This window comes from Sycon ciliatum, chromosome 3 (assembly GCF_964019385.1).
Source record: "Sycon ciliatum chromosome 3, ocSycCili1.1, whole genome shotgun sequence".
Lineage (NCBI taxonomy): Eukaryota > Metazoa > Porifera > Calcarea > Leucosolenida > Sycettidae > Sycon > Sycon ciliatum.
The window spans coordinates 23,274,243-23,297,067 of NC_088645.1; the positions used below are offsets into that span (position 1 = coordinate 23,274,243).

Here is a 22,825-nt window from a genome sequence, read left to right on the forward strand (position 1 = left end):
GGCGTTTCCTTCACACACACAGTGCATACTGCTCAACACAACACACAGCGTGGGGCTGTGTTCCAGAACATAAGTTAAAGAAAATGGACAAAACAAATTGGATACAAACTACGCATACTCCAGTGCCTTTTGGGTGTAGCGGGAATCTAAATATAGGTGCCTGGACCTCTGGGGCGTCGGAAGGTAATTTAGTGTGGTACGGTCAACCATCTGAAGTACAATTTACTCATGGGGGAGGGGTGGCTGAGCCGACAAATTTGGAAAATTACAGCCAAATCAGTGCATTTTATTGATTCACGGGGTACTTGGGGCAGATAGTGGTACGGTCAATACCGTAGTGACTGTACTGTGTGTGACGCCCCTGCTGGCTTCTCTACTGAAATTACCGTAATTGAAGTTACACCGAAAATATCGTGTCATACAGTATGGCTTTGTGTTAGTCACCTACCGGTAATGCCATTACTCCACTGCTGCATAGCCTTGGCGCGCTGCCGACCAAGCTTTGCCAGCGTCTGGATGATGGAGACGGCCGCCGATGACTTGTCCATCTCACCGGCCCTTTCCTCCTGTTTAGGTAGCAGTCCCATCTCGGATAGGAGCCAGCACAGCTCCTGGAAACTGTCCTCACCACCTGCAACAAAGAACAGACACATTCTTTACCTTAAAGAACTGTTGAAGTACAGTAAAAACCTGCCCTACCCGGATGCCCTTGGTGCAGCCAAACATGTGCTGATATGACAGGATTCCGCTTCGTCCAGCGATCCACGTTCCATCAACAGCACTTTGGTGGGTGAACATTTGTCTGGTCAGCACAGTATTCCGCTTGGTACAGGGTCCGGTAAACACAGGTTTTACTGAACATCACCATACGCGGTGATAGAGAAGTTTTAGCATGTGTGTATGATCAGGGCAGTCCAACCGGGCAGAGACAAGTTAGACAAGAGCAGCAGCATACTACACATTTTACCCGCCACTATCTAACAATATGTTACGACATAGAAAGCTGGATCCAAGACGGACAGGGAGAAAATCGCCATGCACCTTCCCTACACCTACGTTTATCCGGCAGAATCCAGTCAAACTTGTCAAGGTGACCAATCTGATAAGCTGACCACCTGTCCTAGAGGACCAATACAACCAGGACCAGGGGATGTTATTTATAGTCAAATGGATAAGGAGACCACCTACAAAGGGGGACCACATTTGGAAGGTCTCATGTGTGGTTGCCTAAGTAGGTTTCACTTCAAGTAAACGGACTTGATGATGTAAGCCATGTTATTAGTAGGGGTATTCCCCGGCACACAACTCACCGGGGTGCAGGGCCAAGATCTCAGCGAGCTCATCCGAGTCCTTCGAACTGACGCCATCCAGGCTTTGCTCGAAGATGACGATCTCCTCAGCGGTGTCCATCACGGATTGTCTAGGTGAGGAGGACGAGGGCGAGGCTGATGACGAGACAGCCGATGATGGACGGTCACGCTCGTGTTGTTTACTGACCAGAGCAAGAAAGCGACGTCGCAGCATCTTGATCTTGCGCAGCGGGCATGCATTGACCAGGCGGGCAATGTCCGTGAGCGCTTCGAAATCTCCTGTGGCCAACATGCGGGTCAGGACTGGAGACTCGATTTGCGTCTCGAGTCGTGAAATCGCAACGGCGTACGGGTCGGTGGGGTCTTGCGCCGGCGAGAACAGAAGAGTGTCGATGTAGGTAACCGTGCTGCTATGAGATGGAGGTGATGATAGGGTCTGTAGCAGCTGCATGCCAGAATGGCCTTGCTGGAAGCAGCTGTGTAGTGCAGTACATGCACTGGCCTGCACATGACAAGAACAAAAGTAATACATTATGATGCAAAATGTATACAGTATCATGTACGCACTCATGAACACACGTGCACACACATACACACGTGCACACACATACACACGTGCACACACATACACACGTGCACACACATACACACGTGCACACACATACACACGTGCACACACATACACACGTGCACACACATACACACGTGCACACACATACACACGTGCACACACATACACACGTGCACACACATACACACGTGCACACACATACACACGTGCACACACATACACACGTGCACACACATACACACGTGCACACACATACACACGTGCACACACATACACACGTGCACACACATACACACGTGCACACACATACACACGTGCACACACATACACACGTGCACACACATACACACGTGCACACACGTGCACACACATACACACGTGCACACACATACACACGTGCACACACATACACACGTGCACACACATACACACGTGCACACACATACACACGTGCACACACATACACACGTGCACACACATACACACGTGCACACACATACACACGTGCACACACGTGCACACACATACACACGTGCACACACATACACACGTGCACACACATACACATGTGCACACACATACACACGTGCACACACATACACACGTGCACACACATACACACGTGCACACACATACACACATGCACACACATACACACGTGCACACACGTGCACACACATACACACGTGCACACACATACACACGTGCACACACATACACACGTGCACACACATACACACGTGCACACACATACACACGTGCACACACATACACACGTGCACACACATACACACGTGCACACACATACACACGTGCACACACATACACACGTGCACACACATACACACGTGCACACACATACACACATGCACACACATACATATGTGCATATGTCCACACATGCACACAAAACACACTTCATCCGTGGCACCTAATCACGGCTTTGTGTTATTCATTTTCAGAGAAACACTGGTTCGAATGGTCCAGATCCATGCAGAATGTTCCCATTGCACTCTGTTCAGATCTAGCTATGTTCACATCGGACATTGCCAAATCTACCTATGGTCATGCCCAAATCCACCTATGACACTGGACACTGTCTACCTGTGAACCCACCCAAAGTCTCTCTACATGTACACATGGCACTGGACACTGCTCGGGTGCAGCTACTAGCCAGCTAACGTTACATGTATGCACACACAGGCTGTGAGAGCAGTGAACGTTGCCTCACAGCACAGTAATGACATCATCGATGACATCATCAATGACATCATCAGTGACATCATCACTCACAGTGACATCCGGCTGCTCCACATAGACACTGATCTGCTGGAGCTGACGTGAGTGAAGCTCGAAGCAGCGCCGCCACAGCTTTGCTATCGCCCTGCCGCGACTCAACACTGGACTGGCCGAGTAAGCATCATCTGTATGGCGTGACAAACAGGAAGGTTCGCAACAACACAAACACAGCTCAAGGAAAAGGTATGGTGGAGAAACATCGGTGTGATGTAGTGATTTATATTCTAACCTGGAATACGTACATGGCCAAACAGAACGAATTACATTATGATGGGGCTTGAAATGACCTCGTGTGCACTTACCACCAGCTGCCGTTGGATCGATCTTTTCATCCTGCAGCTGCTGCAAGTTGATGACAGCCGCCTCCTGCGCGCACTGCTGGTACTGCTCCTGAAGCAGCTCTCGTGTTTTATCATCCTGTTCCCAGTATGTCACTGCACCACCCGTCAGCTCTTGAAGTCTGGTAAGGTGGAGAGAGAGAGAGGCAGAACGAGAGAGCAGTGTATTTCTGGTTCTGTCCACTGGACCTAGTGCACTCTATTCAGCCTGAGGATTTTGACACATGTCTACTCTGATATTGCTATGTGACCGGTATACAGTCAGACCCCGCTTAACACAAAAAAAAATATGGATAGGCAAGGGAACCGGATGATTGAACACACATACTGTATGTATGCATGGCATACGCTGTAAATCGGTATTCAACGATTTTCTTCCGGATGCGAGGGATCCGGATAAAACAAGACTGGATAAGCGAGGTCTGCCTGTACTGGAAACTTAGCCTGGCATAGACACAAGCCGGTCAATTTGCTCCTGTGTGCAAGTACCCGTTGTCTATGACAACTGTCGGACTCTAGGTGCACTGTGCACGAGGTCATAGGAACATGGCATATTTACTGAATACAGTTTGGCAGGATTTGCATCTCCATGGAATGCCATGGTGCTCCAGGGCGCCCCGGAAGACTAGGGCACAGAGTAGCATTACTACACTTTGTGCTACACTCCTTACAAGCAGGTCTTGCTCTCATGTTGCTCACCTTCCCTTCAGCTCAACTTCTTCCATGGTGGAAACCTCCTGCCAGGCCAATCGCAGTTTGAGCACGGCTGTGATCAACGTGCACAGCATCTGACGTTCCATCACCTGACAGCAGGCTAGCGCTTGCAATGCTCCGGATAGCATCGTCTCCTTGACGACTGGCAGCGGCCACGTGTAGCTCCAACCTAGACTTGCGCTGGGGTGAATATTCTGAGACGGTGCGTGGAGAAGGCAGGGCAGAATGGACGCCAATTTTCAGGAAAATAATTCTTCAGACCTTCCCCTTTTCTACACGACAGTAGTGGTGAATGAAATCCAACTGAGTAAATATAATCCAACCGCCGGCTTCAAGAAAGAGAAGTTGCACGATGTATGTATGCGTGTGAAAACAAATGCTGATGGAAGCTGCATGGCTCTATACATATAAATGTTGTAACTTGCTGTCACGGTCATGTTGGATACATAGGCATTTCAGGTATGGTGATCGACATGCACCAAGACGGCATTGGTACGGTCTGAGCGAAGGGGAACTGGAGAATGGATTTCCTGCTACCATGTGTGTGTGTGTGTGTGTGTGTGTGTGTGTGTGTGTGTGTGTGTGTGTGTGTGTGTGTGTGTGTGTGTGTGTGTGTGTGTGTGTGTGTGTGTGTGTGTGTGTGTGTGTGTGTGTGTGTGTGTGTGTGTGTGTGTGTCTGTGTGTACACACGTGTGTTTGGGCATGTGTGCGTGCATGTATGAGTGTGTGTGTGTGTGTGTGTGTGTGTGTGTGTGTGTGTGTGTGTGTGTGTGTGTGTGTGTGTGTGTGTGTGTGTGTGTGTGCGTGTGTGCATGCTCATGTGTACACACGTGTGTTTGTGCATGTGTGCGTGCATGTATGAGTGTTTGTACGAGTTACTGTACAGGATGTATTATTAGCTACCAATATGTTCTCAGTCTCCAGACTGCAGTCATAGATTTCCTGGCAGCACCCACTCACCAGTAATTCAAATCTCTCCATGCCATGGTAACTCAGCTGCCATGGCAACGTGGTGCGGAATGGACTCCTGGAGAAATACAGAAACACATGGAACGAACAGATACTGGTAAGGTTTTACAACGACAGAGCTGACTGGTCGTAGAAGATTTAAAATAAGAACAATTTCCCTGAGCTATTGCAAACTGCACAGAATGAATCAACAAAATATGTTGAATGAGCATAGGAGTCATACCCTCATTGGTGAGTTTGTGGGAATGCAAAAATACATTCATCGATTTTGTGGATGATTCTGCCTTTTGATTTCTAGCCAACTTTCTCGGTTTCTCTATCCTCGTCGTAACGAAGGAATGTGCTCAACAGCTAGCAGCAGTGGAGTTGATGTAATTAATTTTCTCTTGTGGAAAAAAGACAGATTCGGAGCTCTGACTAGTACAGACTCAGTATGTATGTCAGTTCTTGCTGATGACATGTGACACCTGATGGCAGCACTATCAGCTGTCAGCTTTCAGACAAAACAACACACGGTCACTGGTCCTGCTGAAGACAAGTGCCAGAGATTACTGACAGGTTCTGAGATTTCAAACTAACGGATTGAGGATTGACTGTGCGGCAAAGCCTAGCTCAACCAGCTGGGAACTGTCTGATTGCCAATACTCACACCAACAAGCTCAGAAAGACTGTATGTGAAGAAGGGAAGGACGACAGCAACTAGAATGGCTTGCAACAAGTATTTAGCTGTGTGCCTGTTGCTTCTGCTAGGTCTCGTCGACAGCTGCCAGGGAAATGTGCAGGATGTTCAACAGGGACCAGTTGGTGTGTCTGCAGCTAGCAGGCACCATTCAATGCACAGGAGCGCGACAGAAATGGATTTCGGTGACATGGGTGCAATGAATGAAGATCACGAGAGACGCCCAGCTGACCACCAAGTACAGCAGCAACAGCAGCAACAGCAGCAGGGAAATGAGGAAGAAGATACTTGGCTCAGAGTGCATGAGTTACGCCACGAGGGACAGAACATGGACAACGAGATTCCACCGCACCATCAACAACACCAAGACTCCAGTTCCTCTCAGAAGGGCCCTCAACAGCATCAGCCATTCCACACAAGACACCGTGGATCCACGGAGAAGAACAAACAGCAGCAGCAGCAGCAGCAACAGCAGGAGCAGGAGCGGCAGCAACAGTTGATTTGGAAGCACAGCGGTGGTGGCATGATCAGCACCGTCATGGCGGAAATCATCGACAAACTGCCTCCCGTCCCCAAACCGACCAGTCCTCTAATCAACGGCACACTGCTGATGAGAGATGTACACTTGAGCGGAGACTACCAAGCCGACACCACTCTCATCCTGCCGTCTTACACCACCGTGCACCTGGAGGGGTCCATCACCCCGACCCTGAAGCTCTCCGGAGGGGACAACCTGCCCCAGGGCAACCTGGTCGCTGCCCTGGTGCTGAGTTACAAGGCTGACATGGTGGGTGTTGAGGCTAGTGGTACCGGCGCACTGTTTGCACTGTTTGATTGCAGCGGCTGGAACTCGACTAACTCCACCACCAACACATCCTCTCTGGCGGGCATCTGGTTCCAGAGTGTCCTGGGCGCGTGGGTACGCAACGTGGTCGTGCGAAATTGCGGCATGGGCGTTCCGGCGGGGCCACGACCAATGTACCAGACGGGGAACATACGCATAGTCGACTGCTTCGGAGCATCGGTCGTGGGTGTCGAGAGTCACTCGTCTTACAACCGCGGTTTGTGGACTCAGTCCAGTCGAGTCGTGGTGTGGGATGGCTATTTCCATGACAACCTAGCCGACGGCATCGACTTTGACAGCGCGACGTCGAAGTCGGTCGCCTACAACAACCGCTGCCACAACAACAGCCGGCACGGTATATTCGTGGAGGAGGGCGCATCGTACAACGTCCTCGTCAACAACACATGCTTGGAGAATGCCGGCAATGGGATATGCCTTGGCAGTCTGTATGGACCGTCGGGAACAAATGAGAACACGGTACTTGCTAACATCCTCGGTCCCGACGACTACCCGGGGAGTGGGGGCGCAAAGAGCGGGATTTCGTTCGGCGGCTCCGACTACGCACATCGGCAGATCGATCTCGTTGCTGTGGGTAACACGATAAACGGCAACGTGGCGAGTCACGGGAATATACAGCACAGCGTGTTTGCGCTGAACACGCGCATAGCATCGTATGAAGACTTCAACATGCGTACTAACGACAGCGTGTGGTTAAACAACCCATAGCATGGCGGGATAACGCACTCACGCGCACACACACACACACACACACACACACACACACGGTTCCCTTTAACCTACGCTTACCAGATGTCCTTGCCGGAGAGTGCCAGTGTGACGGCATCGGCAAAGCATGGTGCTCCAGTGATCAACGTCACAACCGCACCGGGCATTTGCCGGTCGATAGGGTGGAGTGACGACTGGTCCATCCTCTTACTGAGCACATTAGCGCACATCTCCTCCAGCAGCTGGGGTACGGATTTAAATGCATTCTGCTGAGAGCCAGACCCAGGCAAATGATCAGCAAGCGCAACTCTGGCGGAACTATGCACCATCTTATTCAGCGCTTTTCCAGCTGGGGATGGTTCGGAGCGATTCGTTCTCTCGTCGATGCGAAGCGTTTCCAGCTCCTCCTGAGAGTGTGGGGGCAAAGAACGGCGAGCAGTATCCATGTAACAGTTATTTCCAATTGTGAATACAAAGGCAAAACAGAGATCAACACTGTTTTCTTCTGCTCCTCGGGGTTTGTTGTTTAGAAAGACTCTTCAGGCAGCAAGCACCTTAGACACGTTGACAAATAACTGAGTCTGATATATACATGACTGTACCGTAAGGTATCATTGATCCGCCCCCTCTCTAATTCCCGCCCCCTGTCGATTTTCTACCTGTGACGCGATTTCGGCGTATACAACGAAATACGATGTTGAACCGATGTTTGCACTGCTGTACACAATACGTGCCAATCCAGGATGAAAATGTGCACAGTTTAGCACATCGGATCTGATCCTCCAAGTTGTTGTACATCGTCCTGCACTTGACAGCCTTGATCTAATTCCTGCCCCCTGCCGAAAAACCTGCTGGGAAACGCCATGGCGTGGGGGGCTGTAACAGGAAGCATACTAGCAGCTCCAGTCGACACAACAAATCAAACTCACTCCTTCTGGACTAACCAAGAACTGAGGGGAAACCCTCGTCGTGGCCAGCTTCATATTTCAGAATAAATGCAGGGAGTCATATTCGACTCCCTGCTGTGTTCAGAGTATGGTGTGGGAGGTAGAATACGGATGTGTAGAAATAAAGTGCGTTCCTCAAGGTGGATAGTGTGTAGAGTAATAGTTGTCCATTATGCATGAATAATAATAAGTAATTCGGGGATCACCATACAGAGCATGCAGAAAGAGTGTAATAATTATGTGATTGGAAGGCCAACGGGAATGGGAGAAGCAGTCTCTAAGACCATTGCCATCACAGGGGCGGATCAATGGTACTTTACGGTACATTTACTCCAGTCAGCGTTACAATACAATCATTTAAAATAAAGTCTACAATAGTGTAAATATGACGGCACAGAATAGTGGGAACCACATTCATCGTAATCTCTGAACTTCTGAAAAAATCTAGAGTACGTTTGGAAGTCCAGGGCAGTCCAGGGCAGTCCAGGGCAGTCCAGGGCAGTCCAGGGCAGGCTTTTTATACCACCATACTGCTACTTAGTCCAGCGTGTGTAGAGACATGACCTTACAAAGAAAAGACATTTTACAGTCAGGAATTCACCCGAGATAGGATGGGCAAAGAGACCGGTGTAACTGGCATGGAGACGGGGCTAGGTACAGAGACGTCATATCACATACCCAGGCTGGGTTCACCCTTACCCGCTTGAGTTGCACCGGCAATGCATTCCAGTCCTTTTGTGACAGCGTAGTGCCGTCTCCGCATGCCAACGACTCGTGTAGCAACACATCCTGCAGTGCTCGGAACTTTGCCTGGACACACACACACACACATACACATACACACACACACACCAAACAATGACAAACACGCGCGCACACGCACGCACGCACATACACACACACACACACACACACACACACACACACACACACACACACACACACACACAAACAAACAAACACAGAGGAACTGAAATGCTTCTGCATAGGAACGGTAGAACCTCCAATGGCTCCATGTCTTCAAGCTCAAGAAGGGGCAAACAGAACCACAATGAATGTGCCCCTTTCAAACCTTTTAAGACTTGCTGGAAAACGCATCATGCACCATACGTGGTTGATTTATTCCCAATAGCGGGCCACTAAAAGCCATGGCAATTATTATCTCTCAAGTAGAATGGCTAATACAAATTAAGAACAAACCACCGACTGAGGGAGCAAAATATTCCGTAGCACTGCAAACCGCGGAGAAATCAATCAAATATACTACGACCAGCTTTCATAGGGTGCTAGGCTGTGAGACTAACACTCTGCTGTACCAATACCACAGTGTGAGAGTGTGAGTTATTGTAGTGAGCTGCGTGTGTGTATGTAGGGTACAGAGCACCCGGAAAGATGAAAGTTGTGAGGTGAGTGTGGTGCCATACAGTGCTGGCTATCCTGTTACTCTTACCAAGGTCCATAGGCTTATAACTAGCACAAAGCCCCCAGCCCCCCCCCCCCCCCACACACACACAGAGACCCCCACCCCACCCCCCCCCCCCCCCAAACACACACACATACATACCCCCCCCCCCACACACACACACAAACACGCATACACACACACTGTACTTTTTTTACTTTTACACACACACACACACACACGTTACCTGTATGGACGTCCTAATAAGCGCGTCTCTCCACTGTTCTTCGCTGGGCGGTAGTCGCAGTAACACTGAAGCCACATTATTCACGTGGAGACCAACCAGTGATTGGTGAAGACGAGATACGATGCTGCGTAGTGCTTCTTCATCCTGACATGAGAAATGCAAGAAGAACACGAGAAGAAGTTGCACATGCATTGGGATTAGAACCGGTCCGCTTAGTCAAGCCATGGGCAGAACAACAGGATCGACGCAAGATGTTTTAGATCGCTCCGGCCCTACCCTAGCCTTCCATGTGTTGGGTATGATATGGAGGGTACACATATGACCTCCTCAGCAGTAAACACACGTTGGTGGCTAAAAGGTTGGTCCGGCCATGGCCTGACCAATCGGACCGGTTCCGCCGCGCCTGACCAACTGCTTGGCTACCAAACCCAGGTTTAGTACGTCAGGCGTACCCACCATACCATACACACAGTACAGTCAAACCTAGCTGTCAAGGCGACCACTCGGATAAGGTGACCACCTGTCCTAGAAGACCACTGCAACCAGGACCAAGGGATGCTATTTCCAGTTACATGACCCTGGATAAGGAGACCACCTGGTAACAGAGACCACATTTTGAAGGTCAAACGAGCGGTCGTCTTAGACAGGTTCCATTGTACTTCAAGTATCAAGATGATGGCATGGTCAGACCAATCAAAACCTGCTTCCGCCAACGCTGACATGTGCTATGATCTACGGTTACGTTCAATTGCCTTGCCGGGTTTCATTTCCTACAGTATGGAAAACAGAGTGTTGCAAGTACTAGTACTAGACTTTCACTGCCGGCCGGAGATTGTGTGTTCGACTTCAATGGTAATCGATTGCATGCCGTGGCTTGCCAATCTTGAAATCGCTTTTCGCAATCATCGTTTCGGGAACTCTCTGTGTTGGATTCATATTCTCTGCATCCAGAATCGATATACACCAGCATTCAGCTATGCTGCAGGCCTGAGGTCTCTATCCCACAAATTAATGTAACAGCGGGCTCGGTTCGGGTTACATAATTCAAATTACAAAGGAAACAACTCAAGAGGAAAAAGTCAACAACCGAGCATCTCCGGCTCCCAACACAACAAGGGCCCAGCGTGATCCCGCACGTGCGGAGCTCAGCACGAATCTACAGCTGATACAACTGTCACAGCAGAGTTCAAATACAGTACAGAGTGGGTTTGTGGACATCACGAATCACGATACAAAACACATGTACAGGTCATGGTAGCAGGGCTGCTACAATTATGTGCAACGGTATTTGTTGGTTATTTCCCTGACATGTGCGCCTAGTCCACTATGCCAGTGTCTCTCACTCACCTTGCGTCCCATCTCGGCCATCGTCGACTCGATCTCCTCCAGCTGGACTTCTTGCAACTGAGCGAGTAGTTCAACGAGAACTCCCCGCGGACACCGTGTCCTTCCGGCCTCCTGTTGATCCACGCCGTCGAGCTTCAAAGGGCCGGCGGTCGCAGACAGAGGTGTGAGGTCTCCCTGGTACCAACGCCACGACGAATCCCGGGCAAGTTGCGCCGCACTGCACAGTATGCTCTGGTGCTGTGGGGCACATGCACACAATGGACCAAGAACACCAAAATGAGGGTCCTGATGACAAACTGATTCATATTGAAATGCTTCCTAATAAATACTTGATTGCTGATGAAGTATTCTAAACAAAAACATGTCATTCCCTTAATTGAAATATCACCCCAGATTACTTGAAAAAAAAACACAGAAAAAGCAGAACATTCAACACCATCACTTCCAGCCCTCGCACCAGCAGCAACAGCATACCTCTTCCACTGCAGTCTCCATGTCGTTCGGCCGCTCAGCTATCCACGCTCCCCTGCGCCGAGTGAGGTCACCCAGGGAAAACTCCAGCTGACCAATGTGCTGTGACAGGGACTCGGCAGGAGGTGGATCTAGAGTAAAGAAGCAAAGCAAAAGTGGCAGCACGGAATACAACTAAAGCACACCAGAGCTCATTTTGTTTTACTCTTTATTGGGATTATTTTCAGTGCACCCAACTCTCGCAACACACCAACAGTCCTCGGCTACCGTGATGATGCCCTCCTGGGTGAAACTTTGGACAATTTCAACTGTACGTAGTGTAGCCGAGGACTGTTTGTGTGTTGCGAGCTGGGTGTACTGAAAATACGACAAGGCTACAATGGAGTTTCAAAGGTCTGACTTGTAAAACACTTTATTGGGATTATTAAAGGAAATGACAATAGCAATCAGTCCCGTGCAAACTACTTTGACATTGTTCATACTCCGCCAGCATAACTGTGCAATACTCTGGAATTCGTGTGTGACACAATCATGAGGTTGAGTTGCTATTCTCAAGAATCAGAAATTTCCTCCCGTAAAATTGCTGGATTGAGGGAGCTGGATTGTCATTATTGTGAGACACTGGATTTACGAGCAGATGAGAGAGAGAGAGAGAGAGAGAGAGAGAGAGAGGAAGAGAAAAAAAGAGATGTAGATGTGCAGTGTGTTAAGAAGGTTTCATTGCTTACCGGAATGCTCCGTTCCGGTTCCCTCCAGCAGCCACACAAGAACAGTCTGCTCGGTGACGTGACTGTGAAGTAGCAATTTCAAGATGGACTGTTCCAGCGACAAGCGGTCACCACCTTCCTCCACGCCGCTAAACAACACGATTATGCAGGCACGCACGCGCGTACACACACACACACATGCACATACACACAAAGAACTGCTTCACTATATGTTCGAAACTTTTTAATATTTCAAGAATTCTCCAAAGGCATCTGGTCTGTCGAGCGGGACTTCATAGTCGGAAGTGCTGTTACATGTACACATGAAGGATAAGCACGGAAGGGTAAGAGACACAATGCATAGGACATGGCGTAGAAAATCTAACAGACTGCTGAGTTAAAGATGAACGTTGTAACAGATTGCTACAAGACCTACCATGGGTGTGTTATCACGAGGGTTGTACATGTAATCACAGATTGTTACAGGACCTACCCACTCACTATACATGTCACTACTTGGTACATAAATAAATTTGACGGGTTCGCGTACAGGGCAGGTCAAGAACAAGGAGTCGTACGACTCCCTGGTCAAGAACCACCTTTCCGCTTCCGTGGGACGCCACCACCCCATGATCAGGCGTCAGATGCGGCTCCTAAACGGTGGGTACATAGTAGTCATGAACAAAAGAGAGTCCTCCGGCTCCGAGGGCGGTAGAGTGCTCAAGATTCATTCGAATAGAGCTATCATACACCACGGCGCAGAGCACCACGCGTTACAACGAATGATGCGTGGTGCTCTGTGCCGTGTGTAGTAGTCACGAATAACACACGCATACATCATCAACAGTGCAATCGTAACCAAGAGTGTGCTACTCGACGATCCCCTAGCCCACGGTGGAATGTCGAATGACATCGGTCTTTCGCAGCTATTTGTTTTACTGATGCTATCACGCGTAGCCAGAGATCGGCATTGTGCATCACAGCTACGGTAGTCGATGGATGTAGGACAACAGGCTGTAGATCAACGTGTCCCGAATCTGATGAACTCACACCGTACTCACAAAACAAACGCGGCGAGGCAACGTGCACACTACATCGTACTGGTGAAGAATGACGCAATAAAAACATTTCCCATGGCTGAACCCATCGCAGCTCACGCTAGGTGGTGCACACTCTTGTTTATGTATTCTTCCTACTGTATAAGTACAAATTTTCGTTCACCGGAAATCTTTCGTTAGATCACTCCACCAGCAGGTTCGTTACGTACTAAATTTTGTTTTCGGTCGCGGTCTGTCACCCCGAACGTTCAGAAGGGGTCACTTTAGTTTAGTACAAACGTTAGGTACCGGTATGTTGTTCCGCCTAACGAATATAGCGAAAGTTAATTCCAAACGAAACTTTGTACTTATACAGTAGCATGCATTGCATGCTAGCACGACAGCGCACTCACCTGGGCAGCAGTGTGTCGCTGGCGAGACGTTTGGCAAGAACGGCGAAGTCCTGGAACAGGTCGGCGCTGTTCAACAGCTGAGGCAGTCGTGCATGCGCAAGCACCTGGCAACGCACCCTGTCCGGATGATGGCTGTCGAGAGAGAGAACAAGATCACAAAGATACAGTGTTAACAGAATCCTACTTGTGCATGAAGGTGTGCTCGTCCGCAAGTACAGTACTGGCCAAAGAAATCCAACCTCAAGAATAAAATAGCACCGGGCGCTGCACAGCCCTAGCACTAAAAACGTTGAAACACTGCAGGTCTGTGCGCTCAAACGCGGCGCTTCTTTATTCATGAGGTTGGATTTCTCTGCGGCCTGAACTGTACTTACACGTACAAGTACACGCTCACATACATGTGTTCATGCCAGGGCACACACACACACACACACACACACACACGCACACGCACACACACACACACACACACACACGCATGCATGCACGCTTGTACTGTCCTGGACATGGAAATCCGGTCAAGATGACCTGGGCCGGCGCCCTCAGTGCGCACAGAACGTAACTCGTCGCATGCCATGAAGCGTCGCGCCGAACGCGCCGGACGCCTGCTGTGAGTTGCTGTCGTTCCCGCGCGGGAAGCATATTCCCACTCCAACTGTACAGTGTACACAAGCAACAACCAGTATCACCTACCTATCCAAAGTGGCAGGCCGGTGAGCACGCTCAAACAGACCAACACATAGACTGGCCGCGTCGAAACTCTTCTCCGCTTCGCACGCTGAGATCTGCAGCTGAAGACGACGTTTCGCTTTGCCCGCCGCCGTTTTACTAGTAGCGCCTTCCTTATGCATTTGCTCGCTGAGCGTGTCGCGTTCCTGGCTCTGTCGCAGGCGCAACTCGGCGAGTGCACGTCCGGGTGAGCTGAGCGGAATGAAGTCACTCGTCTTCACCAGCACTGCACCATTCCCCGATGCGGTGCTGCTGTTCCCCGATGCGGTGCTGCTGTTCCCCGCAGCTGACACTGCTGCTGCTGTACTACCCAGTAGCAACATGACGCTGCCAGCGCGAGCGTGCTCCGACAGCATTTTCTCGGCTTCGTCCAGACGACCGGCGCGCACCATACGCACCGCGTTCCCGCGCAACTGACGCACGTCAAGCAGCGACGACGACTTCTCCCGCGGCGGTGCCGTCGTCGCCAGCAGTTTCTCGGAGAGCGCGTCGTATTTCCGCTCGAGCACGTCCCAGACCGACTGCGCCTGGTCGAGTTTGTGTTGCTCCTTGACTAGCGATGACGATGCCGCAGTGTCCCCGCTACCTGCGGACTGCATGCTCAGGAACGAGGCCTGAAGGTTGGCGGATACGAAGGATTCGGCGAGTTTCCCGTCTCTAGCATCCACACCACCACCACCACCACCGCCGCCGAGAGCGTTCTCTTCGTCCGACACGTCCTCCGACATGGCCATCACGCGGAACCGTGCAATCCTGCGCTGCGCGGCCGCGCGGAGCTCGCGGCCGCGTGCCGCACGCTCCTGCTTTTCCGCGTCCTCTTCCAGGGCGCTGATACCATCCTCCAGCTGGCGATACTCGACCATCGAACGACTCTGACTGGCGTGAAGTTCTTGGCCCAGTAGTGCACGCATCTCTTCCGCCGACATTCCGACCTCCGTGTGTTTGGTGGTTGCTATCGGCAACAGTGCCTGTCTGATTTCCTCCAGACTCGCGCCACCCAGGTCTCCGATTTGCTCCATGCGTGCCACCTGCTGGGCCCGGAAGTCGTTCCACACCCGCCGGCTGAACTTCGAGCCCAGGTTGGCTGCGAAGAGCACCACACATTGGTGCAGTGGCAAGCGACCCGTACACTCGACGTCCAGACTACGGAAATCCCAGGCCAGCCGCTGGCTGGTGTCGTGGCGCAGCTCCATGGTATTGATCAGCCCTGGCAGCTGCCCAGGCGAGCAAGTGGCCTGCCCCGCTGCGTCCAGCACCCGACTACTACTAGTACCTGGCTGTAGCTCTCTTCGACTACTTCGCTGATGAAACCGTCTTCGCTGCTGGCCATCCGAACCAGCGGCGCTGCTCCGCATCGACTCCAGAACATCGTCTTGTTCGACACGACGAGCATGCAGGAGTTTTTGCACGGCGCTCACCTGCTGCACGGTGAGATGGGACTGATCGACGGACGTGGGTGCAGCGTGATTCAGCACGGCTCTCCACGACTCCTCATGCTCGCCAGCCGCAGTGTGCAGCTGTAGGAGACTGCGTCGGCTGCTCTCGCTTCTCTCCATAATCCAGAATAAAATAGAAAACTGACAGCTAGCTCTAGTTTACACGCATACCCGAACAACCCTCGCTGACCGGCTCGTCGGGAATCGAAGACTAGAGCCGTATACAGGGTTCGCCAACTACATTCATTCCCTTCCGCCAAGATTTCCAACCGTTCGGTCTCCGGCACACACTCAGCCAGTTTGATACTGATAGAGGATTCTCCGGGAAAGCTAGAGCGCACCGCACCGCGGACCGGGAGTTGGCTGTAGCGACGGTGACAGCCAAGCTAGAATGAATCGAATATCCACCACACTCCGAAATGCCATGAGTTACGTAGCCGTTTCCCATTGCGTGCTGTCGTTGTTTGGTTTCCTTCGTTGGCAACCGAATGATCATTGATTCGTCACACATAACACATCTAGATCTACTGAGTACTGTCTGTATACGTGTAGGTGTAAGTGTCGGCCGCCGCGCCGGGGGACGTCTACCCGCGAAGGTGTTTTGCTGCTGCAAACGTCACCTGGGACTGGGAGATATCCGGTACAATCGCATGTAGATCTACATAACATAAAAATAATAAAATAAGTCATTACACTCTGTACTTGTCCGCGACCGAGTCTATGCCTGTGCCTACCTCAGTACCTGTAGCTGTGCCTGTCACAGACTGTCAGTGTGGTGTGGTCCGTGTGCGCACGCAGACCTTCGGCTTCGACGATCACAAGACACAAGACAATACTACCGGTAGTACATTACTAGTCATGGCGATCATCTCGTTCAATGCACCAAGTTGTACATGTAGATCATGTAAAATCTACCTTCTTCTTACATTCTTACATTCCGAATTGACCAGATCAGCAGGGTCACTAATCCCCCGCCATGAGAGGAACATGCAAGACTCCCCAACTCCCCAAGATCAAAGATCAAGACGGCAGTAGTGTAACTAGGTAGGTAGGTACGTTTTTATTTGAATTCGCAGAACCAAACGGGCGGTGTCGCCCAATTACATGGAAGCGAATGGAAACAGTAAAATATTGTAGGAAATAGCCTAACATGATAGCAGGGTGTAGTACAAAGCAAAGAACGCAACTAAAAAAAACCTGGAGAGCCCAGCTGGCTATGTAGCGGGTACATACATGTACAGTCAGACCTCGCATAACCGCACACATCCGTTTTCCACAAAAATATCCGGATAGGCGAGGGAACCGGATAATCGAACACACATACTGTATGTAAGCATGGCATATGCTGTACATTTGTAACCAACTATTTTTTTCCGGATGGCGAGGGATCCGGATAAACGAGGACCGGATAAGCGAGGACCGGATAAGCGAGGTCTGACTGTACATGTAATTAAAAGTACGAAGTAGTGGTTGCGACTTCGGCGATGATTTGTAAGAAAGGGTTTGCTCCCCACACCGGAGCTCGCGCTATTCAGCCGCCGACGTTACTTGACACTTTCAAACTGACTCACGACTGCCATCCAGAGCACACGAGAAGTCCATCGAACCTTCGACTCGGCAAACCTGCAAGAAAGCACCACTCCCTGCTCAATACACAGTGTTTCGGGGAATTCACCCCTCATCAGTTGAGCTTGAGTAGGCTGAGGAAGATTGTGCCTGAAGAGCACCACTTATATGGTGCTCTCCAGGCACAAACATCACCAGGGATACAAACGTACAGAGACGCTCCGTTTCCAGGGCGACAAGCACCTCGTGAACAGCAGCGTGAGTCAGTGTCGCTCCTGGACGGTGAGACAGACGTCGAGAACCCTCGGTCATTCGCATCGCTGTCACCTCCAAACCAACTAGTCGCAAGCCCGCGCTGGGCACACCGTCTCACCGTCCAGGAGCGACACTGACTCACGCTGCTATGTGGTGTTCACGAGGTGTTTGTCGCGCTGGAAACGGAGCGTCTCTGTGAGTTTGTATCCCTGGTGATGTTTGTGCCTGGAGAGCACTATATAATTATAAGTGGTGCTCTTCAGGCACAATCTTCCTCAGCCTACTCAAGCTCAACTGATGAGGGGTGAATTCCCCGAAACACTGTGTATTGAGCAGGGAGTGGTGCTTTCTTGCCGGTTTGCCGAGTCGAAGGTTCGATGGACTTCTCGTGTGCTCTGGATGGCAGTCGTGAGTCAGTCAAGTGTCAAGTAACGTCGGCGCGGAATAGCGCGAGCTCCGGTGTGGGGAGCAAACCCTTTCTTATGTAATTAAAACATACATGTATAAATTAAAACATACATGTAATTATGGCAAGGGCTGGGGAATTGTATTGTATTCTTTATTTTTACTTCGCAAAGTCAAACGGGGTCATTGCCTAATAATAGTGATAGCTAATTGACTGGTGAAGCAGGGAAGCTGCAACCCCGCCCCCCTCCCCCTCCCCGTTGTACTACTTCCTCTGTGCTTAGAGACCTTTCAGTTTGCGAAGCTTCTTTTTTCACCTGAAAAACCACCTATAATCAGTACAAGTCCATGGTGAGCTATTCAAGAGAGGGCAGTCAGGGCAGTCAGGGCAGTCAGGAGTCAGGGCACTATTTAAATATTTCATTGCATTTTACGTTATCCAGCATCATATCCATAATAATAAAAAAACGATGAAGGCAAAGAAAAACAGAGCCTATACTAAAGTTTACTGTGAACTATCACAGCTGAACAGAAACAGCAACAGGCTGAGCTGCGATTTTGATCCTGAAACCACCAGTGCATGGACAAGAACTAGGACAAGCAAATTAGCTTCTCCACAGCTGAGACTTTCAGCTCGTGCTTGTCTTGGTTGCGCTCACCTTCCCCTCCTATTGTTTCATTATTATAACTCAGAACCTTGCAAGTAGTTGGAAGGCTGTTGGAGTACGCACCCAAGATGTGCTAACGTTAGAGCTGATAGTGATAGCCAGTTAGTTCTAGAACCTCAGTAGATCTACTGTCGGTCGACCAGTTTTGTGCGATATTATCGCATGGGATATTATCGCATGAGCTGATTGTCAAGTAACTGGTGGTGTCAGTGGACATTACAGCGTAAGTCTTGTACTAGTACTAGTTCCTTGGTCTTTTTCTAATAATTATTCGAAAGCCAAAAATAAAACGAGCGCGATGCTGCCACAGATCACGGCAAGGAAACGGTGGCCAGCCCGATCCTCCACCATCGCCAACTCATGTATTTTAAAGTGTGAACTGGACGATGACGGGCCGACCGAGTCGCCCTGACGTGACACGCACACACACCTTTGAATGCAGCGCGCGGAAGCTATGCTGGTGGCGTGGGCTTGACATGCACCCACGTGTATCACAGCTTGAGGGCAGGGAATCGTGTACAGTATAAACCGGTTTATATACGACTGCCTGCTTGAGGGCCACTAATCACGATGTCCGAGAGCAGCGCCGATGGTGACAGAATCACTTGAATCAGTACCGGTATGTTCACTATAGTAACAACAGTCGGTATCAGTAGCTCCCACTCCTCCGGCTCGGTGCGTGTTTGGCAGGGCCAATAGCCTATGCTCCTGTCCTGATCCGACAATGCCAAACCTGCACGCCGTTGCCGTAGCGGGTCTTCTTCGTGCTGGCGGCGAGAATGTCCCATTAACTCAACTTCTCGAGGACCCAGAGTTGGGGGCAGTCACGAACAACGTGACCACGAAACTCGACGAGCGTTTCTTCCGCCGACGCCCTCACTTGTTTTCGTGTTCGCCGATATCATCCGCCACTGACGGCATCTTGTCCCTAAGCCTGCCGGAGACGAACAATAGCTTCAATCCTCTTGAGCAAGCCTGTGTGACCACACTGCAGCGATGCAAGGGCTTCAAGTCGGTGTTAGGGTCGCTCATCTGCAGCAAGAGTCTGCAACAACTTGCCAGCGGCTGCACAACGGTGGATATTCGAATATCCAAGGCGTTCTTCATGGCCCGACCCGACATGTTCGAGGTCATTCAACGCGGCTCGACAGTTGAAGTACTGCTAGCACAGAAATATCAACAGAAGCCCGTGAGTGCCGCTAGCAGCATGACTAGTGACCGGGATAATGACGGCGAGTATGGGACTGAGGAACAGCCCGCCCAAGACCTACCCGTGCCCACGCATGGCAGCCAAGCAGCAGTGAGTGTCAAGCGCGACGAGACAGAAACGGGTGCGTCTCGCGGAACGCCATTGGGCGACGATGAAATAGCTGCCGCATGGCAAGAAGAACTAGCAGGGGCTGATGAGTTACATGACAACAACAATGGTGATGATACGCGTGATGACGACGATCATACAAACAGTAATAATATCCGTGCTGCCAATGTCATACAACAGGACATGTCCTGGAGCTGTCAGCTTCAAAGCAGAGTGACCAGTTCAACAGACCACCATCAGTACCCGTCCTGTCGGCAGCCACAAGCCACTCCAGCGGAATCGTCAGTGCATCAGCCACACGCCATTGCAGTGGAATCATCAGTGGATCAGCCGCAGGCCACTGCAGCGGAATTGTCAGTGGATCAGCTGCAAGCCACTGCAGGGGAATCGTCAGTGGATCAGCCGCAAGCTACTGCAGCAGAATCACCAGTGGATCAGACGCAAGCTACTGCAGCAGAATCACCAGTGGATCAGCCACAAGCTACTGCAGCGGAATCGCCAGTGCATCAGCCGCAAGCCACTGCAGGGGAATCGTCAGTGGATCAGCCGCAAGCCACAGCATCTGCATCGACAGTGCATGGGCAGCAACAAACCACAGCAGCGGGGTTGGCCACGCCGCCATACGCAGCAGCAGCAGCAGCAGCAAGACCAGACGGTGGACATACGGCGCCGCCACCGCCGCTCCACGTGAATTCATCGGGGGGCCATCGGCAAGCAGGTCAGTTTGCGGCCAGCAGCCACTGTTCTAGCAAGTGGCAAACTCCTGCAGTGCTGACATCTGTGACGGCTACTCAGGATACGCCGTCACTGGGTCTCAGGCTGAGCGAACTATGGCCTTTACCAGGTGAGGCTAGCAATCAATTGCCGCTCGACCTACCTCGTCCGACTGGTGGACAAAAGAGCGTGACGTCAGTCCTGATTCCAATTGCAGAAGGAAGGAGCATCAGGTCATTCAGGATTTCAACTGCGGAATGCAAGAACACAAGGCCGTCAGTGCATCAGCCGCAAGCCACCGCAGCGGAATCGTCAGTGCATCAGCCGCAAGCCACTGCAGGGGAATCGTCAGTGGACCAGCCGAAAGCCACTGCAGCGGCATCGTCAGTGCATCAGCCGCAAGCCACTCCAGCGGAATCACCAGTGGATCAGCCGCAAGCCACAGCAGCGGAATCACCAGTAGATCAGCCGCAAGCTACTGCAACGGAATCGTCAGTGGATCAGCCGCAAGCCACTGCAGCGGCATCGTCAATGCATCAGCCGCAAGCCACTGCAGCGGAATCACCAGTGCATCAGCCGCAAGCCGCCGCAGGGGAATCGTCAGTGCATCAGCCGCAAGCCACAGCAGCTGCATCGACTCTGCATTGGCAACAACAAACCACAGCAGCGGGATTGTCAGCACAGCAGCAGGAGCAGCAACGGCAGCATTACCCATCTGCCTCTCCACCGGGTGTCTTGCAGAACTTAAAGCATTTCTCAGAGGAGCACAGCGTTGCATCACGTGGCCGCGGTGCTCCTGACCACACCAAGCCACGCCCGCGGCCCCCGCATGTGCTCGGCAAGCAGCCACCGCCGGGGTTGGGCCAGCCCCCTCCACCGGGGCGGGGCACAAAGCCTTCCAAGGGGCTGGGCAAGCACTTCCCTCCACCGGGGCTGGGCACTCGGCCTCCCCCGGGGCTAGGCAAGCAGCACAGTGTACCGTTGCTGGCCAAGTCGCCATACGCAGCAGCAGCAAGACCAGACGGTGGACATACGGTGCCGCCACCGCCGCTCCACATGAATTCATCGGGGGGCCATTGGCAAGCAGGTCAGTTTGCAGCCAGCAGCCACTGTTCCAGCAAGTGGCAAACTCCTGCAGTGCTGACATCTGTGCCAGCTACTCGGGATACGTCGTCACTGGGTCTCAAGCAGAGCGAACCATGGCCTTTACCACGTGAGGCTAGCAATCAATTGCCGCTCGACCTACCTCGTCCGACTGGTGAACAAAATGGCTTGACGTCAGTCCTGATTCCAATTGCAGAAGGAAGGAGCATCAGGTCAGTCAGGATTCCAACGGCGGAATGTGAGAACACAAAGCCAGTCCAGGCTCCGACTGGTAAACGGGGCCCTGGCCCCGTCGCCCCTGTAGCCCTGAACGACGAGCAGCTGGACCAGGCCGGGATACTGCTCCTTAACCGGGCGCCAAGCCTGGCGTTAGCACTGCATCGGAAGCGGTTTGTGGGCGGCTTGACCGGGCTCGTGGCGGACGCGCTCCAAGTGGCGCGCTTGCACAGTGAGCTTGTAGAGCTGCAGCTGCGTGAGACCAATACATGTCTGTGCGTGGAGGTGGAGGAGCACAGTGACAATAGCCCAGGAGAAGAGTACACTGTACGGGTCATGATAAAGGGCAGGTGTTATGGTCAGGCTCATGGCTCTTTGAGGCTAGCACGCCTT

The 22,825-nt window shown here is 51.4% G+C and overlaps 1 protein-coding gene across 2 annotated transcripts in view; it reads right to left on the reverse strand.

Moving 5' to 3' along the window:
* LOC135811797 (uncharacterized) overlaps positions 1-16,525 on the reverse strand; it is a 30,212-nt gene extending 13,687 nt beyond the window's left edge. For both annotated transcript variants that reach the window (XM_065325041.1, XM_065325040.1), the window contains exons 1-14: positions 14,715-16,525; positions 14,022-14,153; positions 12,593-12,720; positions 11,868-11,995; positions 11,394-11,630; positions 10,047-10,190; positions 9,097-9,207; positions 7,532-7,857; positions 5,193-5,259; positions 4,218-4,426; positions 3,483-3,640; positions 3,175-3,305; positions 1,311-1,812; positions 449-631 (exon numbers count right to left, since the gene is read on the reverse strand). In XM_065325041.1, coding sequence (XP_065181113.1) covers positions 449-631; positions 1,311-1,812; positions 3,175-3,305; positions 3,483-3,640; positions 4,218-4,426; positions 5,193-5,259; positions 7,532-7,857; positions 9,097-9,207; positions 10,047-10,190; positions 11,394-11,630; positions 11,868-11,995; positions 12,593-12,720; positions 14,022-14,153; positions 14,715-16,306 — 4,048 coding nt within the window. In that variant the 5' untranslated portion in view covers positions 16,307-16,525. The remainder of the gene's footprint in view (positions 1-448; positions 632-1,310; positions 1,813-3,174; positions 3,306-3,482; positions 3,641-4,217; positions 4,427-5,192; positions 5,260-7,531; positions 7,858-9,096; positions 9,208-10,046; positions 10,191-11,393; positions 11,631-11,867; positions 11,996-12,592; positions 12,721-14,021; positions 14,154-14,714) is intronic.
* Positions 16,526-22,825: the final 6,300 nt, after the last annotated feature.